The following is a 19,981-nucleotide window of genomic DNA, read 5'->3' as shown; positions in this document are numbered from 1 at the left end:
TATGGAGATGTGTACTTTAGCTTCAAACAAGTGATAATTTCTCTTGTAGCTTATAGAAGATTCCTGGAGAAAGTACATACAACTAAAGTAAAAACCTCATACTGCGGCTTTGTTTAACTGTTGCTGCTGAATGTACAGCGTGTGGGACAAACTGGGGTCTGGCTTCACTACAGAAAACTGATAGCAGCCATTACTTCTGCAGGGTTTAGGACTAACTACATCCTGACATGCATATTGGTGTAAAATATCTTCTACATAACTTAGCTTAATGTATTCTCCAACAGATAAAGTGTATCAAGTCAAGTAACCTGGAAATGTTTATTTTCATCCAAACGCATTGAAAGTAACCCACCATTTGTTACTCTTGTCAGTTCTTTATTGGTTTTTCATCCTAAAGACTAGCACATTTACAGCATACATGGATTGGATGAACTAGAATATATAAAACAGTAGCCATATGTTTATGATATATTAATACTGCCCAAAACCAAATAAATAAAAATATTTCAATGCACAAAGCTTGGCAAATACAGTTGTGTTGGGACAAAACAGTGTTGTATTATACAATAATTTTACATGTATAAATGAAACAAAAGGCAACTGTGCTGTAGGTACTTTCACAGAACATACACAGAACATACTTGGCAACAGTTTTTTTTTTTACCTTTGTATGTTTTATAATTTAAAAAACGTACTCAAAAAAGAACATTAGACAGAACTTCATTTTACAGTAATCCTTAAATTCGCCTCTCCTGTGCAACAGAAAAGCCGACTTCACCCTTGTGAAGCGTTCTATGCGGATTTCAAGTTTCACAGTTTTTCTTTTTTGATGCACTGCTCGAGATCTTACTGCTCATTTCACCCTTTAAACCAGCCTGTCGACGCGCATGTGCTGACAAGGTTGTAGATATAAAACGTTAGCTGGACAGTGTTTTACACTTATGCATACTGAAATCAGAATATTTTGAACAAAATAATGCAGTACTTGAGACTGGCATCCCACCACTTTAGAAAAGTGAGCAAAAACCATGCGCATACAAAACTCGGCAACTTCTTGCTGATGATATCTCTATACAGAATAAATAAAGGATCGCTAAGCTCTAGAGTAGATCTGACAATTGTTGTCCAGTCTGAAGCGAGCGGCTCTGCTCATTGTTATGACAGACCTCTTGTTGTTTTCTTCTGAAGCAGAACATTGGAAGGTTTTTATTGTAACAATACAGGACTTAAAATATAATGAACTATGTTTTGAAATATACAAAATAAAATTATCAACTCATACAAACTAAGGGATATAAAGAATATCGTTTATACAAAAATAAATGTAGATTTAATAACAGTCCAGGGACTGCAGGCAGGGCAGAACTAATGGACTAACATGTCTAAAGAGATCCCATCGAAAAGGTTTTCGCCATACATGTTTTTGCATATTAACAATATAATAAAACATAATAAATAAACACTAATTTATCAATTAGTGAACAGGGTTTGTAAAGTTTCCAAGGGACTGTTCTACTATAGATGATCTGTTCAGACCTGGGATAGGTACTACAATATAGTGGATTTGCACAGAATTCTGTTTTGTTATCCTAGGGAGCCTGAAAGAATGGTGACAAGGTGGTTCTCTCTGACCTGCCTTGGTGACATGCTGCTCAGCATTAAACTGCAAGAAGCAAAATGCAAAAACTGCTAGACCTGGAACCCCCAAACCTGCATGGGAGCAGAATGGACATGACTGATTGATTGAGCAGTGACAGCACAGACAAACATCAGTGAGAGCGAGAAAGAAACCAGAAAACAGCCATATACTTACCTGGCTGTTGCTACTCTCACAAGAACAAATGAGCAGGTTTTTCTATCCTAAAGCTTACAGCCTTAGAAACCAAGAAGGAAAGGGCACAGTGTGCTGAATGAAGCTCGCTAGCGCTTTAATCCTGTTAAAATTTGGAAATTAATGTTTATCTGCTTTTTAAAATGCTATCTTAGCTTCAAAGGCATTCCTTGGGAGATTACTTCCAAGGAGATCTGTTAAAGATTTTTTTATCAAGTGCTATCAAACTGATCACCTTCATCATAAAGGCAGAACATATCTGCAGTTCTCATGCATTAGCAGTAGCACATGGGTGGCTCCTTTCTATCAACTTGGGCCAAAGCCACCTTCCTCAGAAATACTCTGAAAACAGTCATATTTCCTCTCTCTCCCAGGATTCTGAACATCTGTCTAGGTAAAATGCAAAGCTGAACAGAAACCAGTTTTGGTTATGGGGTAATGGGGCTGCGTTGGGCACTTTGAGCATTTTTGTACTGACATACAAAATTGATATGCGAAAAAAAAATCAAACACTAATCAAGAAAAGATAACCCCCCCAAGACACTCATGCTTACAATCCAGAAGTGATATAAAAAACCATGGGTAAAAATCTGTTAATTAATATACAGTTCCATGGATCCTACTGAACAGGTCATGTGCAACATCAGCAACTTGCTTGTTGCGCTTGCCTTCTTCTGGGGAAGTGCAGGGGGAACTGCTGCTGGCATTAATGGTTAAGCATCATTATGTTTCCAAAACAGTTAAAATCACTTAAGATATGTGCCCAAGTCCTTATCTGCTGAAAACGACAGGAATTTGTCTTATTTGGACGGAACTAGAAACTAGACCGTAATTTCATATACGAAGATGGCACCTTATGTACAGTAAACCAATTTATACTCCTGGCTTTTATTTTGTTGATTGTTTTTAAAAGTTAAACTTCTGTTTCTTGATTGTAACAATACAATCTACAGTTATCAGACTGTCTAGGATCCAATCCCTTTTTATTTACAGCTTTTGAGTTTTACTCTCAGTTTAAAAAGTTTATGAAAAGCTCAATCTCAAGTCAACTCGGTATAAAAAGATGTTACGTGTAACAGATGCCTAAACGCCGTTCCTAGAGTCGTTGCCTATCGAGGAGGTACCTAGCTATTTGCATATCGGTAATTATTAAGTAGCATAATATCTGTTCGTCTTACATACACTGAAGGCTATTTAAATGGGCAGAGAGCCATCACACTATTCTCAAGCTAAGGTGTCAGAATAATTGTTACTATAGATTCCGATTCCGTAAGTAACATGCTCTGTATAACCTAGTGAGACGTACAAAAAGGTTATTTATCTCTTCTGGATGACAAAATCATGTATTAATCTAGAGTGTATCCACATGTTTTAATGGAACAGCAATTAAAGGACATAGTATGCTTATGTTTCAACTTTTCCGTAAGTTCCTTCTGGAGGCCTGTAATACTTTGGGAAAGCCTTCAGTTGCAGGGAATTAAATGCATACTTGCGACATCCAACATTCTTCATTGTATTTTCTCGCCGACAACCCTCACTGGGGAAAAAAAACAAGCACAAAAAATGACAGCAGTAAAAAGGGAAAAAAAAAAATAAAAGAAGACTTAAACTAAGATGAAATGAACTGGTTATTTTATAGCATTAACAAAAAGTTGGTTATATTCCATGAGCATTTAATTAATTTGCCACTGCAAATATTAAAATGATGGCTCATCATACAATGCTAGTAAGAAGCACACAGAATGGACACATGCTATGTCTGATTGCTAGTTTTGCATTTCTAAAAAGCAGCAGTGCATCTACCGAAAAGGTTCTTTCATGACGGTTTCATGTATTTCAGGGTACGCCGTTGTGGCGCTCACACGCCACTTCGTTGCACAAGGGATGCCAAGAGATTGCTTAAAAGCAGTTCTGCTAATTTATTAGTATATTAAGCTGAAAAACCGCTGATCTCTCAATAAGAGCTTTAAAGTCCTTTTATTGTTCCCGTAGGTCAGTACTATCAGTACATACTTAAAGATCAGAGCTGATAGAAAAATAATGACTTTCCAGCTATCTCTGCGTGCACAAAATTGCCTTGAAAACCAACACACTCTAATGAAAAGAAATCTTAATAACGAAACAGCCATTTTTTTTGGCTGCAAAAAAAGATTGGCTGCCTTGATAGTCACGACTCCAATGAAACAAAGCTGTGAAGAATTAAATTGTTACCCAATGTTATGGTGCAACTGCCCCACATTACAAAAGGGTTCCGTGCTACAATAAAAAACTACTCCAGTTATAAGGCTTCTTTACACTTGTAAATCTACTTCAGAGTTCCTTTGATTATATTCAAAAACAGACATACAAAGAGGAAGCACTTATCATTTAAATATATATTATAAATCAATTTAGGCTTACAGGAGAATGTCTTTCCCTGATAGAGAACTGAAACCTAAGCAACGAATACTGGAACTTCATGGCAAAATGTACAGTACACCATCTTATGGTCATGTTATTCTTGCCTGGGAGATAGATGGCTGCAGCATCTGCCAGGTAAACTGTGGTCATCTGATTCAAAAGGCAGGTTTGGATTCCGGTTCAGTTTGAACACTCTCTTGCTCTTACTGACTGCACCTTTGTTCTAATTTTGGTTAATTAAATTGATTGTAACTATGTTCTGTATGTACCATTTACTTGGACTTCACAAAACGTTGTAATTTTTTGCTTTTAAGAAACTGTTTAGACAAATTTGAAATTTGTCTCCGGAGCACATTCTGCACCTGCGTATTATAGAATGGATCATACACAAAGACACTGCTTTCTATGGCACTGCTTAGTGTTTTACAGACTCCTCCCCAAAGGCTGTTGTAGTCTAATGAATTCATCAAAAGTCTGCACAAATTATGGATCAGAGTACTCGTGAAAAGATTAAGTTTAACTAGCAAATATGGGATGCCGGATGAGCATTTTCACTGTAAACTGAATAACTCTGTTCATTATTAATTCTACTCCACCTGGTTATCGCATGTGTCCCTCTACAGAGACAGTGACAAAAATATATTTCATAGAATCATAGAATGGTTTGGGTCAGAAGGGACCTTAAATATTATTCAGTTCCAACTGCCCTGCCATGGACAGGGATGCCTTCCCCGAGATCAGGCTGCTCAAAGCTCCATCCAGCCTGGCCTTGAACACCTTTAGGGATGGTGCTTCCACAACTTATCTGGGAAACTTGTTGCAGTGCCTCACCACTCTCACAGGAAAAAATTTCTTCAGAATATCTCACCTAAATCTCCCCTCTTTCAGCCTAAAACCGTTCCCCTTCATCCTATCGCTGCACTCCCTAATAAAGAGCCCCTCTCCAGCTTTCCTGTAAGGTCCCCTCCAACCATTTCACGTGCCACGTTTCTCCTGCTAGATGCACATAAGCAGCATGCACTACAGTGTTTTAAATCTGAACACCCGAATGAAAGCACCGACCAATCTAATAAAAATAGAAGAGAAAAAAAGACGACATCCCCACTGAAGTTTAAGAAATATAATAATTACATTGTTTTCAAAAAGCTGAGGCTTTCAATCCAGATGAATTTAAGAGCGGTCTTATTGCAAGCCTGACGATAGGCATGAGCGAGGACTTCATACTTTACTTAAACAGATGAATAATCTCATGGAGTTCACTTTCACACCTTGTTAGACCGAACCCAGGACACTCGTATCCCCATTGCAAGAACAAGGCCACAGTCCAACCTGGCACTCCTTCCCTTCATAAAAATGTAGATTTTGGAACTCATAGCAAATGAACCAGTGTTAATCAGAAGGAAGCGATGATTTGTACAGACACGGTGGTACTAGATACAAGCATAGGACATGGATATATCCAATACCATCACACTACAATTTAAAATTTCATCAGCAGGAAGGCTTTACCTAAATTCATAACAACTATTCATTGCAGTTTACTGCTTTCTCACAAGGGAAGGAGGAGGAGCACGTACTGATCTCTTCTCTCTGGTGACAAATGATAGAGGGAATGGCAAGAAGTTGTGCCACAGGAGGTTTGGGTTGAGTATTAGGAGAAGTTTCTTCACCCAGAGGGTGGCGGAGTGCTGGCACAGGTGCCTCAGGGAAGCAGTCACGGCACAAAGGCTGACAATATTCAAGAAGCATTGGGACATCACTCTCAGACACACGGGGTGAATGTTAGGGCTGTCCTGTGCAGGAATATAAGTTGGACTCAATGATCCCTGTGGGTCCCTTCCAACTCAGGTCATTCTATGAGTCTATACATGTGTGTCTGTATGCTTGTTTTTGTGGGCTTTTTTTCTTTTAAGAATTATATTGGAAGAACAGTGAGAAAAAACCCACCAAGAGATAGTGTACTGTACAGTCTGATTTCATGAAGACACAAATGTAACAACACACTAATTTTTTAGTTAGAATATTCACCAACTTTAGGATTTTATTCTATTTTTTTGTTATTTTTTCTTTTTTTTAGCTTTCTGTCAGAAACTTTGAAATTCTACTAAAACTGATAATAAAAGCTACAGCTACTTATGTTTTTGAGCGAGTTAATAATAGTAAAAAATAGAAATCACAGTATTAGAAGAATTCTCCTCAGAAGCCCAATTTTCTGTCATCTCAGGCACCAAGCGAAGTAAATCCCATTATGAATTTAGCAAAGTACACTAAATGAGGTTAGATTTTTGATCAACTATTGCTATTGACAAGCTCTGCCAGACCTGCATCAACAAAATCTTTCCGTTTAAACAGGCCTCTCCCAGTTTGCTGTTATATATAAACGATGATCAAATTCTATCATCTGCAATTATTCTGCGCGATTAAACTAGGTAAGCGGCTTTAGTCTCACCACTTACATAAACACTAACCTACCATCATTCATTTTGCGTTAAGTCACTATCAACATCATAATTTATTAAAGCTGTCCAACACTTAAAAACGGAAATAACAGTAATATTTAGTCTAGCGTAATTAAAACAAAGCCCAGTGGGAAAACCTCAAACCCACTTACTAAAGCAGCTAACCGATACTTCCCCTCTTCTCGCGTGAAAGATTAAAGACCAAGATCTTTAACTTCCAGGATGATAATGACCCTGTTTCAGAATAAGTTCTAGCAGAGCACCCGAAACTGATAATGGATCATTAGCAGACTAATGCAAATTACATCCTTTTCCTATCCACAAGTCACTCTCTTTATGTCTTTGATACATTACAAAATGCAGATCTACAAATAGAATGAAATAATTCTGCATGCAGCGCACCTCAAATCATATTTTTGACTGGGTACACTAGTCTATTGGAACATACTTAACCATGAGAAAGGAACAACACTATGGTTCTACAAACTGTTTAGTAATGTAATTTGGCTATTATGCTTTGGAAAGAACGTAGAAATTTGTTTATTTCTTTAAATAAATTTCTTATAATTTCTTACAAACCCCACCCGTGTTTATATTTTTCTCTTCATACCTCATAAAAATGAAAGGCAAGAGTAGCATACACCTTAAATATACAAAAAGATACAAATTCTTTTCAGATAGAGTTCCTTTCTCTGGAATACATGAAACAAGTAACACAAATCTGTATTTGGTAAGAGATCTTCAGGCCGGCTAAAGTAACGAGGTAACAGGCCAATGTCAGACTATGTTACAAGCACTGAAAGCAGAACAATAATTTAAAGTTTCAATACAATTCTTTTCTGATAAAATAATTTGATGTGTATTTACAGTTTAGTACAATAGAAACATAAAACTGTAAGGCATAATAATAATTCTTGGCAGACAATGCTATGACACATTCCTTTGTCCAGCAGGTACCAAGTGGCAATACACATTCAAGCACTTTTTTTTTTTTGTTTTGTTTTTGTTTTGTTTTTTAACCTTATCTTCACTTGCAACGTAATCTGGCCACCAGGTATGCTATGCTCAGAAACAGCCACACAATCAGTAAATTGGGGCTGAGAGCTAGTAAAGGAATAGAGTAGAGGAGGCTGGGATCTAGTCTGAAATCTCGGATGGGCACCAAGCCACTCAAGTTCTTCTGGGTGACTACCTCCCGTGTTCCAATGCTGTGAAAAGGAAGAAGGTTGGGAGGAAGGAAAATAAAACAGAAAGGAAGACGGACATGCAAATGAATGTTTAAAAAGAGATGGCAACACAAGGTGGTCAAGAAAATGAAAAAAACATGGAAGAAAGCACAACAAAACCAGAATATGAGGTAAAGAAAGAGTGGAAAAACGTCTCAAAAATATGTATCAGCAGAAATAAGGAGAGGGAAAGAGAATAAAAGAGAAAAATAAGAAAGAAGTACTGTAGTCTACTGAAAATAAACACATGTAGGTTGAACACAAATGGTTTTCCATGTTCATTCTTTCAGATTACTAGGCAATAATATCCCATGCTGCTCTGCCATGCTTTCGCATGCTGTAAAGTGGAGCTCTGAAAACCAAGCTGAACATGAATAACCATTATAGCATTTGACCCTTTCAAACATCTTTCCATGTAGGCTGCAGTGAAAACAGTTTAACCTCTTAACTACCTGCTCAATATGTAAACAAAAAAAACCCCAAACCACCCACTTATTTTTCAGCTTCAACATGAATTCAAGTGTGTATCAATATGCCCTCCAAAGTGCGTGTTTCTGAAGTGCCTCAATATGCGCTCGTGAAGGCAAGACACACCGTGCAGCCTGACTCATTATGCCCTGCTTCCCACATTGCTCTGAGCACAGAAGGCCTGTCATGGAGAATGCCTCTTTAGGTAACCCAAGGCTTTGTAATATTTCAATCTGGAGCATTCTTATAGCCTGTGCAGTCCAACTCTTATTTGTAGTTTAAAAAGCAACAACTAAGTGCAACCCAAGATCCTGACGCTGTTAGAAGTGATGGACTCACTCCATTTGTCAAAGGTGATGGGTAACCTTGCTGGTTGTGGAGCAAGGTTAGGTAACGAACAGACAATGTCTTGGAGAACGTCAGAGATACTCTGGAGGTGGTAAAAGAGAAACATAGCTTTCAGATGCTGGTGACACTTCGAGTCGAATGGAATTAGGTTGTAAGGAAACTAAACGAACCATGTTTCTGATTTGGGTTAACATATCCAAATCGGTGACCAAAATACATTTTCACCCTGGTGCCTACACTGTGTAAGGGCAGATCAAGTCTGTGATGCCTAAAATCCCAATTACATTTGTAGCGAGGGGAGAAGAGATGCACCCTCTAAGAAGGACCAGCAATCACACCTGGCAGTGTGAAGGGGAAGTAGGATATGCAGCAATATCCAGGCTTGACTCATTTCCACCCTGAGAGCAGGGCAGCCTGAGACTGCACTGAACCATAGCATAGGTTTGAGTTTTCTCCATCAGCCAATAGATAATGCCCACCTAACCTGGATAAAAGGAGCACCTGAGCTCAAGGCTGACGTGAGGACTGGACTTTTGTTGATGCAACGATGGGGGACAGAAAGAAGCAAGAAGGCTCAAAATGACAAGATGGCATTATGGGCCACACATGCCACATCTCTATCACTACAAATTAGTATCGAGCTACTCAATTTGACACCAAAATGTATGCACAGCCACATACAGTAGGAAGAGGGGCAAGTGCTGGAAGGCGCTTTCCCTGTCACTGTTACACCATGTAGATGCTTCCACTCGAGGGGTGAAAAGCCACCCTCACCCTTTCAAAATATGAATATAACAATTTGTACATGGTACCACCAAAACATTCATCAGCAGACCACGGCTAAGAGAGGACCAAGGTAAAGAGACCAAGCAAATTCCTTTCTAATCCACCTTGCATATGGGAATTCTCTCTATATGGAGTGCCCGGGGCTGCCTGTGCTGGACACAGCTGGCTCCAACAGACCCACTCCAGGGCACAGATGAGCCCTGCAGCCACAACGATGGTGCCTGGGGAAAGGCTGCATAAGAAAGGGCAAAACACTGCATGGCAGTGAAGAGTAATGGGAAAGGACATGAGAAACAACCCTGTGAGCACCAAAGCCAGAGGAGGGGAGGAGGTGCCCCTGGCACTGGAGTAGAGGTTCCCCTGCAACCATGGAGAAGACCATGGTGGAGTAGACATCCACACTGCAGCCCGTGGAGGACCACATGATGGAGCAGGTGAGTATCTCCTGAAGAACTGCAGCCCCACACTGGAGTGGGGGAAAAGTGCAAGGAGGAAGGAGCAGCAGAGAGAAACCTTTGGACTGACTGCAACCCCCCCGGGGTTCCACGTACCCTGTGCACTTCTCAGTGTGGGGAGGAGGTGGGACAGTTGGGAACAAAGGATTGAAGTACTTGGAATTGAGATAAAAGGTATTGTGGAGGGATGGTGTTTTTTTGCCTTTGTTTCTTAACATCCAAAACTATTGGCAATAAACTAATTTTCTTAAAGTCTAGACTCTTTTGCCTGTAACAGTAACTGCCACGTGATCTCCCTGTCTTTTACCTCAACCTATGAACCTTTTTACTGTCTTTTCTCCCTTGAGCTATTGAAGACAGAGAGCGAGAGAGCAGCTGGGTGAGTGTCTGGTAGGCAGCCAAGGTCAACTGACCACAATTTTATTCTTAAAGCAGGTCAACCAGTAAAGGAATCCAATAGAACTTTTTATCATGGCTCTTTTATTGTTTACATTTATACAGGGGGTCCAAACATGACCATCAGGGCTTTACTATGTAGTCTTTCCAGTCAGCACAGTGGCAGCTGAAAGAGATTATTTTGCTCACCCCATTTCCAGCTGCTTTTCAAGAGCCTCCGTGTCATGGCTCTTATCACCCTATCAGAGAGATCTCTTCCCTGGTGGCTGAGCTACTTGTGATGCAACTTCCTTCAATGAAAATGAGCTGGGCTACCTTAAACATCTGAATGATTTTGCTGCTCAGTCTGATTTTGACTGAAACCGGATTAGACTGTACACACACAAACAGCTCCACTGGTGTTATCTGACAGGATAGTAATCTGGTTGGAGGAAGGAGGACAGGGAGACACAAGTCTAGTGGCAAATGTTGGCACTGCTGCAGATGAAAGAGGCTACGTGATCCAGTTGGACTTTGGCTCTTGAGCTGCTTTTACTGGCCAGGTTGTCATGTCCTCTGTAGGCCTGGACTTACAGACATATCATTATGATTTTACTGTTTATAGGCTGAGTTACCATTTATTTGATTTGGGATTGGAAAACTTCTTTACAGAAAAGTGAGTTTATTCTAGTAGGATATTTGCCTCTAAGGTGACAGTCTCAAACTTTTATCTGTGAATTTCTACAAGAATCTACAAGGAACACTCAATGTTCTCTCCCTGACGTCCACGCTCACTAAACATAATCATCCCAGATATACAATTATCACCAGACTAGGAAGGAAAACAAGTCCCTGAGGATGAGTAAGTGGGAACTAACACCTCTGAAGACCAGCATCACATGGAAGAAAAGGGTGCTTTCTTAAGTTTTCAAGAACTGCAAGCAAGGATGCTTTCCTTTTCTGGAAATTTACCAGTAGAGAAGAGATGAAATACTTTACTTGACTCCTATAACTCAATAGTGTTTCTTCCCTGCCCTTCCAGCTGCCTCAGAAATTTTAGGTTTTCCACAGTGAACCAAGCCTTCCTTTTCTAGTACAATCACACACACACACAAAAGATTCCAATTAAGAGAAAAAGCAAGTTTCTGAATGCCCTGGAAGTAATTTGCAACTCTCTCACCTCCTACATCTGTCACCTAGATCTGGTCATCCTCTCCAGATTGAAATGAGTTTGGGTGGAGTTGGATTCCTAGATATTTGTTCTGTAATCCTATCTTTCTCTCGTTAAGCTCTGTTAATTCTGTGCCATTGTTTCCCACGCAGAACTGGCAAATAATTTAAAAAATACAACAACCTGTCTAAAAGAGTAATGAGATGTGAGAAGAATGAATGATGGGGTAGAAGAATGATCTAATCTTAGTATTCCTTCAGGACTAGTCAGTATTTGCTCTGCACAATCTCTTTGAGGCAAAGATTCACAACAGAAGAAAAGAAAGTCACGTCTTTCACTTGTTAGAGCAAGTCCCTGATGTTGCTAGAACACACGAGCCAAAACCTTTTGATTAAATTGGTCCTCTTTCAATATCCCTGTGTAGGTCAACATAAAGCAATGCATTTCTTGGGTGGATGTTTTATCTGATCTTGTGCTACATAAAACTGAGAGTCTGAAGATCCAAAACAATGTTGTCATTATTAACCTCCTTATTGTGTGCATCACTGCATTAAAAAACCCCAGCATATTATCTGAGTAACTAATTTAAAGAAAACAACGTTCCTAGTACAATACTCGTTCAGTTTTAATTTTTAGTAAATAAACAACTGTGCAACAAAGCTTTTTTCTTGCATATGTCTAAGTCAACAGGTTGCATAATTTAAATAGATATTTGAAAGCAACTTAGCTTTATTCTAACTTCTCCATCAAAAAACCTGCTCCAAGCTTTTTTCCCAATACCGAGGTTTACAAGTCTCTGAATGCAGTTTTCATGTTGTGCACTAACTCTGCAACAGTGCAGCAAAAATTGCAGCACTAAAGTGACAGTAAAAAAGTCCAGTGACATCCAATTAGATGCAGATAGAAAAATCAGATTATTAATGTAAGAGGCTACAAGTGTTATTATATAAGACATTTTCCTTCTAGGTAACTGAAGAGTCAGAAAGGGTCAAACAGTAAAAACATACAGAAAGGATAAGAGAATTGAACACTCTTGAGAATTTGGTGAAAGACACACAGTACAGTACATTCAGTAAGAGTGAATGTTGAAAAACAGGACTGAACAGCATTGTTGAACTACATTGATAAAGACTAAAGCTAGATTTCTTATCCTTTCTTTTGGTATGTGAGTTACGGAGTTTTCCAGCAGTGCTTGAAACAAGGCATTGAACAACAGTAAACAGACTTTCCTTTTTCTTTAGTACAGTATTTAATTCCACAAACACCTCTGCTGCTTCAGAATACAGAACATCATTATATTGATAGGACAACAGCACACTGACACGTTGTGATGAAATTTGGTTGCCGTATTGTGAAACACTCATACTGACACTACGCGCAGCGAGCAGTGTTTCACTGCTAAAGAATACAGGTGGTAAACCAGTGCAAACCGCAGGTGTCTGTGTTTCCAAGAACAAAAGACAAGTCATCCCTGGGAAATCTGCCTGATCTAGAACCAAGAAACCCAGCACTATGGCAGTTCAGGTAACCTCATCATTAAACAGCTTTCCAAGAAGCACCAGTTTCCTGTTCTGTGAGCTCAGCATTAATTGAAAACACGTTTTTACATGCTTCTCTGAAAACTCCTGATTCACTACTGAAAACTAAAGCCCATATGATCTAAATCTGGTAACAACCAGCTTTAGCATATGCACCTCACTAATACGTGCAAGGGAGGGATGAATTCTAGCAGGCAGTTTAGCAGTTTTATGGCTTTATTGTACTTTTTTCCCTTCCGACAGAAACAGAGACCACTGTTCCTCTGCAGTTTGCATGATTCCTCATTTAGGAATAAGTGACACAGCCAAACTCTTACCTCCTCATACACTCCAGAGCCTGGGTGAAGACCTGTGGAGCCATTCCATGTTCATGCTGTAGGATCAAACACTGCTCCAGGGTGACCGACATGGCAGTCCTGTCCTTGGCACTTTTACAGCTTGTAAATCGAACACCATTTAGTCTGCGGCATATCTAGAAATGGGATAGACAATTCATCATGCTTTCTTCATGCATAACCTTCTGTCAGAGAACACACCTGCACTTCTTCTTAGTGACACGCATAAGTTGTGTAGGACTCTGATGTCAAAAGTTGTCATCTATGAGAGGGCAGAATCTCATTGCGTGAGTTGTAGGGAAAATATTCATGTGGAAAACATTTTATCTTCCTGTGTCTCTTCTAGAGCAAGGTTACCCTGGCATTATTTCCACACTACACACAAGCAAATGAAGAAATTCGATTGTGTTGGTAATAAAAAAAGGGGAAAATACATCTGCATACAGAAAACCAACTGAACTATGCAGAGATGTTTAGATTAATAAATACCTCAGCAGCTTGCCAAAGGATATCAACATTCTTATTTTTCCTTGCATGTACATTTTGTCCCAGAAATCTTAACAGTTCAGGCAGGCACGTCTGACTACGAGATCGAGGTAGACCTATAAAACAAACAAACCCAACTCCACTTATTTATGACTATTTAACAATTCTACAAAGATAAGTGACATGAAAAGCGCTCCCTGTTGCGAACACAATCATGTTTTTCTGAAACTATCAAAGCTTAAAACAATACAATTTTTAATTACTTAGGACCACCAACAAAACAAGTTTAATCACACTCAACTGAAAATATACACTCAGGTTATAACAACTTCAGGAGCTCAGAAACTGACAGCAATATAATAACAGAGTGATCAAAGGGAGCAATATTGGTATAGTATCTTGGTCTGTGTGTCACTGACATACGTGCTTTTGCAGCCTGCTCAGAACTGTATATAGACACATTACTGCTGGTATTATCAGCCCTCAGAGGTGACAGGATATCATGGACATGTCTACAGAAAATCTGAAGTTATTTTATATTGTGCTCACATTATAAATTCACAAGATGGTCAGTTTTCAGTTACAAGAAATACTCTCTCTGACAGAACACTCCTCTCCATGATCTATTTATTAATATTTCATTAACTGGAAATAAATCAAGATAAAATTTTCAGTATTTCACAGTGCTTTCATAGGTCATGTTCTATGTTCAAAGACTGAGCTTCCTAATTGGAACACTGTGTTCAGTTCTGGAGTCGTCAATATAACAAAGGTGCATGGAAAATTATGTTTCACTTTATACATCCTAAATATAACCACAGACAAGGTACAAAACACACCCTTAAACCTTCTTTATGACAAGCACAGTCCCAGGTTTGTCCACATAGACTCAGCTTTTCACAGAGGAACTCTAACACACCTGCTAGAACATTCAGAATATTTTTTGACACTTCTAATCAAAACTTTTGCTTAATATTTGCAACTGCAGACCATATGTCCAAGCTGGATTGCAAAACCAGATACAATATGTCTTCATTTACCCAGGAAAACCAGTGAAGCAGAAAGAAGTTTTGGCAGAAGGCAGATTTTACTCCTTTGTGGTATTCATTTCAAGTGGTAGGGATCAATGGAATGACAAGTAAGCAGAATTAAAGGAGAAAAGGCAGGTAGAAACGAGTATTTTGTTTTCTTTTACTGGTAAGGCACATCCTAATGCCAGCTGGCCAACACTGCACGCCAAACTTATTCACAACTTCATGTTACTTGAAGAAAAACCCCTGGTCTGAAGTGTAATTTTTACTGGTACGTGAGAAACTCAAGGTTGTGGCACTCGAGCTCTTTAAAAATAAAGAACAAGCATAAAGTTAAAACAGAATTCAAAAACACATGAAAAGAGAAGGAACAAATGGCAGGACAGAAAACAGACTGCAGGATACAAAAAAGAGTTTCAGAAAAAAGGCAGAAGCTAAAAGAGTATTGGATCAACATAAGAGGTTAGAGGACAAGGGAAGAGACTGAAGTGAAAAAACAAGCAAAATCAATGACAAAAGGAAGGAGCTGAATGGGAAACCTATTATGGAAGACTATACACAGAGACATGAAGAAACAGGGGAAAAAAGAAAAACAAAAAATCACTTTAAATTTATTAAATTACAAACTTTTCAAGAGAGTCTGATACTAGACTACTATATAAGAAAGAGTTTTGCAGCTAAAATTTCAGAGAATTAATTATACAGAATTACAAATGCCTGGAAGGAGGGAAATAAGTACTGCTCTCAGCTGCATTAAAAATCCAGGGTAATTGAAAATATAGTAATGTACCTCAAAACACAGAGTTCTTACCCCTCTGCTGCATGTTCCTGCATTTGTATTTCTGCAATAAAACTGCAATTGTGTGACTCACAAAATCAGCTTACAAGAGGTCTGGCACTAACAGTAACAAATCAATGAATTTTCATGGGTTTTGTGGTCACATATAAATAATGTTTATGCCAAAAGAAGCAGTAATGACCAAAAAATTTTTGTATATAGCCAGTAAAATTCAAGCTTCTAGCTACTGCCTTTCTTCCAGGTGCTGGACTTCTCTGTTGATGGCTGTAGATGCAGCAACTATATTAGCAAAGTGCCAAAGGATAAGCAGAGGGGAAAGGGATTAAGTTCCTAAAAACTGGCAGTTGCTCCCTGTGTAGGTTATCATAAATGCAGAGAATGCGACCAAAAACTGCACATAAGCTGCTTCTGCCGTGACCTGTCAATTTTATGCCTTCTCCTCATGGCAATCTCACTGCCTAGCTGCATGTTGATACAGCACTTCATGCCATTTAAAAAGAGTAGCAAAATAAATAAGAAGTTAATCAGACTGACCCTTAAACCTCTTGGACCTGGTCTACTTAGTACTAATATATTAAAATAGAGTTGCATCATTTCTTGGAGATTACTAATGCTGGTGTATCATCAACATTTCAACAACAAACATGAAGCAAACAAATGAAAAAATCAACCTGAATTAATCTGTTCAACCAAAAACCTGCCATTTATTACTAATACTTACAATCATCAGGCAAAACTTCCTTGAACTGCTCAAAATATGAATTCAACCTCACCAAGCTTTCCATGTTAATGACTTCTTGAAGTGAGGTGTCTCCAAACCTTTAAAAGGCAAAGAAAGGAATGTTTAAATGCAAGATAAAAGGCTTCTCCTTTTCTTCAAAACAACGGCACTCGGCAATATGATTACCAGAAAACAGTTTAAAGATCCGTTCCATGAAATTACTAACAACTCAAATGCAGGGTAAAGTGTAACAGAGAAGTGTTGTAGCATATCAATTCATTAAAGAAAAAGAAAAAATATGAGTGTGAGGGGAAAAGTGGGAAGGAGGGTGAAAGAAAAATCTTATGGAAAATTGTACTTAAAATTCTTTGGCTTTTGTGTCTCTTTTTCAGTATTAAGTAGACAACAAGTAAATAATTTTGCCAAAATTCAAACGTTTACAAATAGATTTCCTAGTTTAGTTCATAAGCTAATAATATCCATAACATCAGTAATAAGACTGAGAATGTTGACATCAGATATACATGTGAGAAATATGAAATACAAGTAATAAACTGTGAAAGTAATAAATAATGTTAACAATGCCATGATTCATCTCATCTATCGGTATCCACATTCATAGATACACACACACAGTGTTGATGTCTGTAACTGTGCTAGTCACCTTGGGCTCCATTTATAGACGACAAAGGACAACAGTTACTGCTCAAACTTTAGACTTTTTCTCGTTGCCCACAATAATACTGCCCACTCCACTCTGGAACTGAGGCTGCTGTCACAACATGCATGTGCCTGACTTCACCGGAGGAGTTCTCCATTAGAGCAGTGCTCTGTCTATGTATTCTTTACAGGATATGGCCCCAACAGAGGGAAGCTCTGGTGGCTCTTCCAAATCTGAATGGTTTCCCTGGAAAATCTAACTACATAATTATATTTTTCAGCTTTACAAGAACAGTGTTGCGTTACATGGGTAGAGCAAGGATATGTTAAAAGAAAGGTCCAACTAGCCTGTTATCCTGCTTTTTGAAAGCAGCCAGAAGAAGGAATTCAGGGAAAAGTGCAAAACCAAGAGAGCAAATGCACAGGCGATACTCAGAATGATCTCCTGGCCTCCAGCAATTTGTCACTCACAGAGGTCCTGAGTCACAAGCAGCACCTCTGTGTTAAATAATTCATGATAGATTTCCTCTTCTGTAAATTCACTTCTGACCTGCATAAACCTGCACTAGACTCAAAGCCACGAGGTGAGGAGCTCCACAGCTGTGCACCATATGAAGAAGAACCTTCTTTTATTTGCTTTGTATTTTACAGCTACACTTAATATTCCCTTGTTTGTGTACTGGAGAAACTGAATCGCCGTTAGTAATGCAACAGTGCAATTCTGCAGAGACATACTTCCATAAGAACCGGAGATTGCTGAACTGCCATTAAGGTTGAGCTCGCATGATTGAATACATACTTCTCTGCTAGGGTTTGCTGCTCGTTGATTCCCACATTGAAAAGAACAGGCTGAACCCTCAGTAACATGCCACTTTGAATCTCTCGCGGCAACAAATCAAACAAGGCGCTTGGCAAAGGGATCCTCACATTAAATCCATCACTGCAAATAAACAAACAGCTATTAGACATAAAGATCAAGAAGCTGCATTCTGAGAACGCGTTATTTTTGTAAAGAGGGATAACATCTAGAACGTAATACAGCTATTAAAAAATCAGTAGCAGTCAAAACTGAGGACTTTAAGGAACTGCCACAGCTTGCTCCTAATCAGAAAAGCTATCATAGTTCAAACAGAAATCTGCAGCAACCTGTAATGTTGATTTTACATCCTCATGGACGTTTCAGTCAGATCTGCCAGTTTCCTCACAAGAGCTGATTTTCCTCTGCTCATTAATACTGCAGCTCTTACACAACTTGGTTAGAAAAAGCCAAATTCTGGCATGTTCTTGTCTCATCAAGTGTAAAGTATATTTGATTTTAAAGTGATAAAGGCTAGCGATCATGCACATGCATCAAAGGATACAGTTTTGGACACAGCAATACAATTCTGAGCAGAAGGGTAGAGGCAGTGATAGCAGTGAACCAAACATAAATTGAAGGGGGAGCTAACAAAAGCACTGATACAGAATCTTATTTTTCAGACCTCCAGGGTCTTCCTGCAGCACAAGAGGTTACCTAGGGTCAGCTAAGCTACAGCAAAAAGCACTGTCTATGCTTTACCTCATGGCAAATGTGAGGTAACACATTTTATCTTATCCTATAACATCAGTGCTGACTAAGTGGCGTCATATTACCCTACGTTGGAACTGCCAAGACAAAAGTTCCTGTGGTTTGTGTGCTGTTTGTTAACCTGTTAGCAGCAATACCTTGGTGTTACATCCAAATCTTTACAGTGCAGAACTCTCAAGTAGAGCATATACACTCAAGTGTAGCCAAAGAGCTCTAAGAAGTTTATAATAAGGTAATCAAAACTGTCAATCCCACATTTACACTGGGTGGACACACAAATCCTATGCTAAGTCTGAAAGCAAGAAACTTATTTTCAACTCTCAATGTAAAACTGCCAATAGTAAAAAACCAAAAAGCATCGAAGTAAATATGCATGATTTCTTTCTTGTCTTTCTTGAGTAAAATAATAAGCAACACTATCAGACCTGAAATCAATGAAGATTGGTTTCCTGCTGAGTAGTATCCTATAGCTGATGGCAAGTTTCAACTAAAGATTTTTTTTGAAATTAATTTTCTGTCAGCTGTTTCCACAGGTCTCAGCAATTTCTGCAACGTACATGACCATACTGCAGACCTCTTTCAGCCAGGGCACTTTTGATTGCCTGTGGACCTTAACTTAACAAAGATCCTCTAAATGTTTTTATCTTTGAGAATTCTAGCTCTTTTTCAGATGTGGACAAAGCTGGGCAAAGCTCCAGCAGGGCTTGGTAGAGCACACTATCATCAAATAAGCCTCACTTCCTCCAGAAATCAAATTCAAGACTAAAAGATTCTAAAGAATATGAAATACAGAAACATTAAAACATTGACTTTCGCCAGGCCTCTGTCCTTCTGCAGCTTCATCCCCATCTGTGAAATGGCTCTCTCTGGCCAAGTACTCTACTGCAGGGGCCTTTCAGCTCTGTGACAGAAACCAGTGCAAGGCCAGCTGATGAGCAGCCTGAGGCATTCAAACTGAAGTGTGGCTCTGTTGTAAACACTTCCCATCATAACAAAGCTATAACAGATCAATCCCACTCCACTTTATGTGAGGATGTGAGTGCATGCTACTTCAGGCTTTTAAAACGAAAATTGCTTTTAAGCTCAAACTTGAAAATATCTCTTTTCAGAGATGTGGTCAAAATTAGCAGCAGTCTGGTGTTTCGTGTAAGTCAAAGCCAGCTTGGACCTGCGAGTTTGGAAACTAATCCTAAATAGGCCTCCCCTCAGCAGCAGCCCATCAGCCGCCTCATACACGTTCAATCAGAACGGGGGCTGGAGAACAAGTCTTATGAGGAGCGGCTGAGAGAGCTGGGGTTGTTTAGCCTGGAGAATAGAAGGCTGAG

The 19,981-nt window shown here is 39.1% G+C and overlaps 1 protein-coding gene across 12 annotated transcripts in view; it reads right to left on the bottom strand.

The window, feature by feature from the left end:
* Nucleotides 1–2,197: 2,197 nt before the first annotated feature.
* The window catches only part of INPP4A (inositol polyphosphate-4-phosphatase type I A), a 131,397-nt gene continuing 113,613 nt past the window's right edge, over nt 2,198–19,981 (bottom strand). For 11 of the 12 annotated variants that reach the window (XM_054056807.1, XM_054056822.1, XM_054056803.1 and 8 more), the window contains 2 exons: nt 17,889–18,029; nt 16,408–16,527 (listed from right to left, as the gene is read on the bottom strand). In XM_054056807.1, coding sequence (XP_053912782.1) covers nt 16,419–16,527; nt 17,889–18,029 — 250 coding nt within the window. In that variant the 3' untranslated portion in view covers nt 16,408–16,418. Of the gene's footprint in view, nt 3,369–13,374; nt 13,530–13,881; nt 13,995–16,407; nt 16,528–17,888; nt 18,030–19,981 lie in introns of those variants that run through there. The other variant, XM_009557933.2, reaches the window with a different exon arrangement.

This window comes from Cuculus canorus, chromosome 1, assembly GCF_017976375.1.
Source record: "Cuculus canorus isolate bCucCan1 chromosome 1, bCucCan1.pri, whole genome shotgun sequence".
Classification (NCBI taxonomy): Eukaryota; Metazoa; Chordata; class Aves; order Cuculiformes; family Cuculidae; genus Cuculus; species Cuculus canorus.
The sequence above is the reverse complement of the archived record's forward strand: the minus strand, read 5'-3'. Positions and strand labels throughout refer to the sequence as shown.